Source organism: Paralichthys olivaceus, chromosome 7 (genome assembly GCF_024713975.1).
Source record: "Paralichthys olivaceus isolate ysfri-2021 chromosome 7, ASM2471397v2, whole genome shotgun sequence".
NCBI classification, from domain to species: Eukaryota; Metazoa; Chordata; class Actinopteri; order Pleuronectiformes; family Paralichthyidae; genus Paralichthys; species Paralichthys olivaceus.
Window position 1 is genome coordinate 21,878,154 of NC_091099.1, and position 9,460 is coordinate 21,887,613.

General features: G+C 41.2%; 1 protein-coding gene across 3 annotated transcripts in view; it reads left to right on the forward strand.

Annotated features, from left to right (window-relative positions):
- Positions 1–6,091, forward strand: part of peak1 (pseudopodium-enriched atypical kinase 1) — a 98,213-nt gene extending 92,122 nt beyond the window's left edge. For all 3 annotated transcript variants that reach the window (XM_069527966.1, XM_069527965.1, XM_069527967.1), the window contains one exon: positions 1,932–6,091. In XM_069527966.1, coding sequence (XP_069384067.1) covers positions 1,932–3,305 — 1,374 coding nt within the window. In that variant the 3' untranslated portion in view covers positions 3,306–6,091. The remainder of the gene's footprint in view (positions 1–1,931) is intronic.
- Positions 6,092–9,460: the final 3,369 nt, after the last annotated feature.

Consider the following 9,460-nt stretch of genomic DNA (forward strand, 5'->3'; position numbering starts at 1 on the left):
ATAATATATACTTTTCCCAAAGTATTGCAACCAGCATTTTTTTAGCATTTTAGTAGTTTAAATCTATTATTGTGTGTCTGTTTGTATTTTAGTCTTTTTTTTTTTGGTCCTACTTTGCCTTCTTGCTGCATTGAGAGAGATTTTTTTGTAAAATTTGGGTCTACTGAACACGTAACATTCATCAATCAGCATTATTTTGTTTTGGTTGGCAGAATCTCCTCCCACTCACTTAACTCGGGTGGAGGAATGTGCTGAAATATTTGCACTTAAACTTCAAGCCTTTAGGGCACGATCTTGTGGAATGAAACCTGTGTGTGCATGCATAATTGTGTGAGGGGAGCAGTTTTGTCTGCATGTGTTACAGTATTAGTGTGCGTGTGTGTGTCTGAGTGTGCGTGCACATGTGTGGTGTTTATGAGAGAAAGAGAGGCCAGAGGGGCGGGGGCAGAGCTTGCCGGAAGAGCTCTGAAGCTAAATACAAAGCAGATATGGATGAAAGTTGCATTATTCACAGGGTATGAAACTCTCTGTGCTCCACAACACTTCAAAGCTTCGCCTTCATATTAGCAGCAGGCTCAAGAGAAAGTCTTGTTTTTTATGATTCTCATCCATAAATAAGGCAACCAGGAGCAGCAGAACAGAGACAGGCTCACACTTTCCAATTAAAGTTTCCCCAACTCTCTGTTTTAATATGGCCCACGTGTGCTCCTGCCTTCCTAAAAACCCACAACTGCATGACAAGCTAATTATTCCTCTTTCAACGTGACTGTGTGGACTCTCAACTCTCAGGGGAATTCAACAAGCAACTTTAAAGGTTTACAGCTTCCCTAAACTATCAGGAAACGCTCCGGAGTCCCAAACACAAACACTGCAACGCAGTGTAAAGTCTACATGTGCAGAGGTCTAAAGGTCTGAGACCACATTCCAGTTTTGAACCTCACAGCGTCAAAGGATGAGCAGTAGGCAGCTGCAGTGTTAGAGCCAACATGTCTAAACAAACATCCAGTGAACACGTACATTCTTACAGAGGTGTATAGTTCATTTGGAAGGAATCCACTAGTTCAAAGTTTTCACATCACAGTCTAATAACCTCTATATAACATGACAAAGTTTCAAGTCAATCCTATCAGAAGTAGTAAAGTGAGAAGTAATAAAGTGGAGGTTTGAGGTAGGGGGGAAGGCGGAGCCACCTTGATGCGATAAAGGCTACAGTTAGAATTTGTACTTTTAAGCCTTAGCTGCAGAACACAAGTCTAAACTGAATGAATGTCAAATCAGTGTGGAGAGCACTGGCCACTGTCATACATTTACTGTTCAAGTCTTCTTGAAGCTCGTTTTGTAAATTACAACACACTTGTAATAACAGTACCCGTCTATAGTACTTTTTGAAGCACTTTGTGTATTAATTGACCATGTGCAGTAATATAGAAAAATGTGGATATGAAATGCATCGTTGTGCATTCATGGCCTCTTTGCTAAATGTGTACATGTTGTTGGTTTAAAAGTACAAACATCCTGCTCCATACTTTAAAAGTTATTGATCATATGTTAAGTGACGTTACCCTGTATTTTTCCAAAACCTTCAATATGTTCCTCTGTCCCTCATTGACCTGACTTCCCTGCACTGTGTGGCATTTAGTCTCAAACCCATTTATCTTGACTGAAGATATAAATCTTTAAGTCTCGAGTTTCAGGATAGAAGAGTGCAGAAACTATAAATATATCAATGTTCAAAAACAATTCTGCTAGTACGATAATAATTTGTTAGGATATTTGGTGGCTATCACAATATTAACAAATTCTCCAGGCATATTTTATAGCATAGTATTTGTAAATTGGCAAATTAACTTCTTTATAATGAGAAGTTCCTTCACTCAAAAACAAACCTGACATTAATGTTCATTTTCTCTTCTCTATCTATATTCCTCTAGATTTGTCGCAGCAAAGTGAAGGAGACCCAACAGCAGTTCTTCCACAGCCTTGCTGTGAGACAGAGCCTGGCTGTGCACTTCAACATCCAGCAGGACTGTGGTCACTTCCTGGCTGATGTACCGGCGCGCCTGCTGCCGTGGGAAGAGGAAGAAGATCAAGAGGAGGAAGAGGATGAGGAGGAAGAAGACGAGAATGGGCTGAAGAACAAAGAGAAAGAAACTAAGACCGAGTCCAAGAAGACGGACTCTAAAGCAGCAAATGGTAAATTACATGAATCCCCCGCAACGAGTCAAACAAACACAGCCAATCGCTTGAGGAGCCGAGTGGTGGTCATCACACGTGAGGTGCCCTTCCAAACGGTGGCAGATTTTGTGCGAGAGGGTGTCACTCGACACAGTCACAACCCGGAGCTGTACGAGCGGCAGATCTGTCTCCTGCTGCTCCAGCTGTGCTCCGGCCTGGAGCATATGAAACCGTATCACGTGACGCACTGTGACCTGCGACTGGAAAACCTGCTGCTAGTCAACTGCCAACCTGGCAACCCCTGGAACCTGGACTTACTGGAGCCCAACAACAACAGCAACAGCACCAGCAGCTCGGGTGCAAACTCCGCCGGTGCTGCAGCAGCTGCCGCCAATGCCACGTGTCCCGCCCGCCTCATCATCAGTAACTTCTCCCAAGCGAAGCAGAAGAGCACTCTTATGGCCGCCGACCCCGGTACGCTGCGGGACCAGTCACGCCTGGCGCCCGAGATCGTCACGGCTACTCAATACCGCAAATGTGACGAGTTTCAGACCGGGATCCTCATCTACGAGATGCTGCACCAGCACAATCCCTTTGAGGAGATGCCCGAGCTGAAGGAGAGGGAGTACACCTGGGCTGACCTGCCGCCGCTGCCCGTCAGGTCGCTCTACTCACAGGGCCTCCACCAGCTGGCCAGGTTACTGCTCACCGTCAACCCCTCCGAAAGGATACGCATGTCCGAGGCCCGGGCCTGCCTGCAGTGCCTCCTCTGGGGCCCTCGGGAGGACTTGTTCCAGGCGCTGGGCTGCAGCAGCACAGGCCCCATGTCAGGGGCCACATCCAGCCAGCGCGAGGCCACACTCCAGAACTGGCTGGACCTGAAGCGGACGCTGATGATGATCAAGTTTGCCGAGCGCTCGCTGGACACAGCTTGTGGCGTGAGCCTGGAGGACTGGCTGTGCTGCCAGTATCTGGCATTTGTGAACACCGACACCCTGAACCGGGTGGTGCACATCCTGCAGCTGCCGCAGCCGCATCCAAAGTCCCAGAACCAGCCGGCACAGAACCAAACTTCAACCCAGACACATCAAGCAAACACCTTCCACCTGACTCAGTCACAGCCACTCTGAGCTCCTCTCCTCAACTGTTACTATGGCAACTGATCCAACTTTTCCCTGTGTGGTACCTCAGCTCATGTTAAAGAAAGTGTGATGCAAGCTAATTGTCAGCTTTGACTGTGCAGCAGCTGCAGGGCTCACAACAAACCAGCTGGTTGTCCCCTGTCCTTGTTGTCGTCACGGACAAATCAATCCACCTTGTGAGCGGCCATGTTCCCGTCAAACAGCTCAGCTTCATGATCAGGGTCATTCATGTCACTCAGATCAGCAGCAGCATCATCCAGTGACCACCTGACATGGTTTCCAAACTTTAAAGGAAACTGATGCTGAGTTTTTGTTTCTTAGCTTTTCTTCTCACACGTTTTAAACTAAACCAGGTCTGGATCAGTAAATTGATCTGTGAGGGATTTTCACGTTCTCTATTTTCTTCAGCCAAATTCTGAAATAGTTGTGGGATTTATTAGATACAGTTTGCATGGCAGCTGTATCTATGCTTTATTCGAGACAGATTCAAATGGAATAAACTAATAATTGTATAGTGTCACCAGACTTCTGAAGATGCAACACAGTTGGAGTTTTGAAGAGGAAACTTTAGATCATCATAATTTTTATTTTCCAAATTATTTAGGTGGAGATTTAAGCAACATTCCAAGCTTGAAAAGTCGCAGATATTTTTTTTACGATTAGAAAAAGAGAAATGAAGGAAGATTATTTGAAATGAAGACAATGTGGGGAAAAGCTAAAAGTCAAAATGAATTTCCTCTTCAAAATCAAATCTAATCAGGGTCAGATATTTTTTTAACAAAAGTGAAATTTGTTTTTCCACTGAAGCCAAAGATTGAACACAAATGGTTCATTTCAGTTTAAAGAAACTAACAAAGATCTAGTTTTTTCTTGAGTACAGTAAGATGTTATTTAACAACAACTAGATTTATCATTTCAACAGCTGAGACTGAGGGAAATGTCAGTTTTTATGTTTTAAAATCATTACACACAATATCATACTTTACTTCACACTTCTTACAGGTTGATCACCTACAGATTGAGAGTTGGTGATGAACCCTGAGCTAATTTGAGGTTTTTGCAGTTTTCTGAGCACAGTTAACAAGGTTTAGATGCTTTGAAGTTTAAATGGGACACAGCAGCCCTGGCTGTTGGCTTGGTTTCTCCTCGGAGTTATGTGCAATTATTTTATCTTCTGTTATTTCCTTTGGATGTAACAGTGTATGAACATTTGCACAACAGTGTGCAGTCTTTTACTAATCCTCTTCTCTATTTGTTTCGTGGCACATAAACTGAATCATTTCAGTTCAATCCTGCGACATCAGAAACAAAGTGAATTTCATTTTAGAGTTTTTTTTTCTTCCAGCGGACGGGATGTTTCGGAGGACTCATAAAAGTTCTTCTTTGTCTGTTGTGTTGTTTTTGTCAAGTTGTGTCGGAACGGTTCTGCGCTGTTACAGACGACATTTGCACATTCGGTCTGAACGTTGGTTCTCCTTGATGGAGACTGAAGACACGATGAGGATGATGAGGATGATGATGCAGGAGAGACTGAGGAAAGTTCCTGTGATTTTTGAGGAGCTGGATTTGTTTTGCAGTGAGTGGACTGTAAAAGTGTTTTACATTTTTTTGCCTGGACTGAAACAGACACTCGGACCTGGTCTCATCCGCTTGTGATCTTCCACTTTGTGAACCACTCAGCTTCACACGTACAGTATGAATTCATATTTCAACCGCAGCCTTGAAGAGAAACTGCTCAACCACTGAGGCTTCCATTCCTCCGGCAATGTTTCCCCCTCTGTGTTATTGATCAATAACTTCCTGCCTGGAGCCAGTGGAAGCAGTGCATGCACACAAGTCTCTCCATTTGAATTTTTTTTTTTTTGAGTTTTGTGCACATGGGTTTATTTGTGGTTGTGATGAACACACATTGAAAAACATCTGTGAGGCAGAACTGTTTGCATTAGTGCAGAATGTTCCCTTGACACAGATAATGTTTTCAGACTGAAGCTGCAAAAACATCTAATAGTTTACTTCTTTTTTTTTTTTTTTCTTCATCTCCAAAAGCTGCAGCAGTTCATCTTCTCACTGAGGAGCAAATGTACGTGTTGGGATCAGGATCCTGTTTGTTTGACTGCAGATGTACAGAACAAGAGTTTGATGCTGCGTTTTAGGGTTTGTGTACTAAGGAATGTGTGAGGACAGCACTGGTGGCTGTCCTTGTATCTAGAGATTTAAGCCTTTATATATTATATATAGTATAAATATACTTATATAACCTTTATCTATTTTAACCCACACACTATTTTGTCAAGTACAGAGCACCTGTATTTCTGTCTTTAGAGTCAATATATCATTTATACATTTTTTTTCGATTTTTACTTGACGTTCTTCATTCTGGCTTGTTTTGGTGAGTAGTTATCACTGTCCTGAACAGAGGATAAATCAAAAACAATCTTACTCTTCAGTCTGCATTCATCAACAATGTACAGTATTTTTAACCCTCTGCTGAGGAGACGAACCACTTTGAAAAGAGGCTGAAGGATGATTTTGGAACGTACATGACTGTATTCATCGACTGTTAGGCCGACAGCAAATATTTAGCTTCTTGCATTTAATTTTTTCTCTTTGCTCTGTTTTTTCTCGTTGCGTTGTTTATTGCCACTGAACAGAAAACCAGAAGCTCTCAGAGAATTTCTATTGAAATGTGTACAGTATGTGTCCTGGCTTGCCGCCATTTATTGTTGATGGAGTTAACCGACAGTAACAGAACAATAAATATATGTTTTTATAGATCAACTGTGTGAGGTTGTGTTATTGGTGCTGTGTGATCCTTGATTAACCCATCGCAACTCAACCGACTCATCAGTTTCAACTGCAGCTGTACGCTAGAAGATTTAAACATAATTGAAGTTATTTTAAAGTCTATTCCTCTGTCGCTTAAGTCATTTATTATATATGTGATTTACATCTTTGTTTGTGCATCAGTGATTTCAGCAAAATAACCATCATCCTCAAGCTTCAGGCTGATAATGAGTCTTTAAATTATTCACCGTGTCCCAACTAAAACTGAAAATGTGCTAATCTTGTCCCTGGTTTGAAACATGAACAATAAATAAAATCTCAGAGGAATCCAGTATCTTGAAGATGAAGACATTTCCACAATGCTCTTGTTCAGTAATTTATATATTGTATATACTTATAACACTTATTTATATTAATTAAACTCAATGTTTCTACATGCATTTATTTATGCTGCTCCACCACCAGATAAGAGACATTCATAAGACAAAAACCAGGGGGCAGTGTTCACCAGCTGTTGAGTGTCTTAACCTTCTATTGGTCCGTTTCCTTTGGCGTCCATGTCTGTCAGAGTCACTACAGAGCTGAGTTGTTCTATAAAGAATATGGAAGCATAAGAATCTATTTATGAAAGTCAGTTCTTTAGTTTGAACCAAAGAAATGAGATTATACTCTTATCTAACAACATATATTTTCTGCTGGCTCTTTATCTTTAACATTAAACAGCATCAGCCTCAGTTTCTTACAATAATGATTACAGAGGGGCACAAGCACGTGTTGGAACATAACCTGCTATAAGATAAAAGAGGAAGGGTAAGTATTTATGCAGTGAGGATTTCATGTTGTATCCCAAGCACATTAGAGGTTCAGTTTGAATGTAAAGAGGTTTTGCTTCATCAGATGTCACCATCTCAGATCCACACACACACACACACACAAAGACACACACACATGCAGCTCAGTCACAGCTGTAGTCAAGTCACTTTACTTGTGTAACTTGACTTAGAAATGAAGGAAACCAAAGTGTTGCACTTGCTCTTTTTACATTAACTACCCAAAGAAATACAAATATCAAGTCTTACTGTTCCACATTTGTTCATTTGAAGCAATAAAACTTCGAAATGATCTACTTTGTTCAAAACTGTCCAAATCCACTGCATGAGGTTATGATGAGGGTTTTTCTGTTGGCAGTAATCTTGACATTCAACTGTCTGATTCCATTGTGACACTCGGTGGGTTTATTACCTGTATTGTGACCCATTTGTTAATCAATACTGTGGCTGAATGAGGTCAACGAGGCCAAACTGAGGGCCAGAGGACTGTGGCTGCAGGGGGAGCAGGGCAATAAACTGTCAGTGAAAATAAAAGCACCGTAGTGATATTGCCACGGGAAATGGAAGAAAATATCTGCGAAATAAAACATATCAGTGAGGATAAAAGAAAGATGCTACAACGTGAGCTGTCTATATGTTGAGCGTTGCAGAGCTTTGCTGAAAATATAAAAAGTGCAGAAAAACTACAAAACACAATTATCCTATATTTAAAAATTTCGTTTTTGAGGAGGAAGTATTGCAGTGTGCTGATGACAGCTGACTTTTCTGGTTTTAAATGGGTTTTCAAGTTTCATTTGAAATCCTGTCAGGGACGTTTCCCCCAGGTAATCGTTAAATGACTGTGGAGGTGTGTTTAAGATGCAGACCGGCAGGGATGCAGTCAGTGTTTGTCGTAAATGATAGATGGAAGAAAAACAGCAGGCGGAGGATGAGAGGGAAAGAGGTGAAGTTATATGGTCGGAAGTAGAAATATTCCAGTACTGTATTTCACTAAATGTTTAGGTATTTGTACTTTAATTCAGTGTTTTATTTTATCTTTTACTCTTATTTTTGAATTTATTATCATTATTACCACACTTCTTTTATCTAATGGTTGCTTTAAGGATTATTATAAGTTTTCTTTTGCTTGTGTATCACATTTAAGCAACTTGTTCCCCATTATTTGATTTCTATCATTTTCAGAGGACATGTTGAGACAATAAAAAAAGTCCTCGTCCCCAACCTTCTAAACACAAGAACTAAAGCTGAAGAAACAATGCAACCAATCTAAAAAGAGAAACTCTCAGCTCCTGTCTTCCGTTGCGTCACATTAGGTTTTGAACAGAAAAAACCCCCAAATCAATTCAGTGAGGTGTCAAGTGGTTCTGCTTGCTTCTTTGTACATCTCATATCCAAACTTCTCCACACACAAAGTACTAGAAAACTCTGTGAGCCACGTGTCATAACAATGGACATATATTTCTGAGTAGCAAGTATGAATTAACTGATGACTTGAGTTATTGAGTGTAAGCCGTGAAGGCATTTAGTCCGACCCAGTTAGTTTACTGATGGGGGCCACTTCAGGCAATGATGCTTCACCTCTAACCTTCTTGTGGCCAGACCAAATGCATGTGAGCCCAAAGTTGTCCACTTGTAAAAAAAAAATATCCCAAAACAAATGTGGCCTTTTTTTGGCAAACGTGGAATCTGGATGTAAACCCAAATAGCACAAAACAAATTCAGGCCACCTTTGGCAGCTTTGGTTGACATGCGGTAGAGATATGGCTTACTGTGGCCAAGATCTGGTAAACAGGAGCGGAATGCCCCAGTGCCATCATTCCATGTGGTATGTGGGCCGGATGCATGAACCAAAACTGGGCCCAAACTGTTTTTGTATGTGGGCAGCATCCTGAAATGTCAGCCTCGATTTCACTCCCCCTGCACATTGTCATTATTTTAGCAACTGAACCAAATGGGTATTTTTCAGTGTTTAGTGTTAAGTAGCTTTGAAGGATTATTAAAATGTCCATAAAGGAGTTTCATAAGTGAATCAAGTAAGATAAAGATATTTTGAGATCAGTTCTACTCAAAGGTTTATATTAATGGATAATAAATCATATATTAATGGTTAAAAGTCAGTAACAATTAATAAGAAGATTTTGTTCGCTGAGTTGTGAAGAATCTCCTTTGATGCTGTTTATCTTCCTGACTGTTCTGATCCATGCACAGTGAATTAATGATTTATTAACTATCTAAAAGCTCTCGGTCTCATTTATAAATACAGTACAGGGTGCCTTAAGTGGCACTTACATTTTTGTGCACTGTGTGGCAGCGAGGTGAGGGTTACCCGAAGTGTAGCTGTAATCAGATTCTGTGGAAAGGGCCTGGAGGAGAGGAGGGATGAAGATGAGTGTTGTGCTATCTGAGGTGTCATCACTGCACCCTGCACATACACACCCCCGGCATTAACAGTTATGTAATTTCACACTGAATCATCCCCAACAGCTAAACACCTCAGAGGAGGAAGAGAAGAGAAGAGGAGGATGAGAG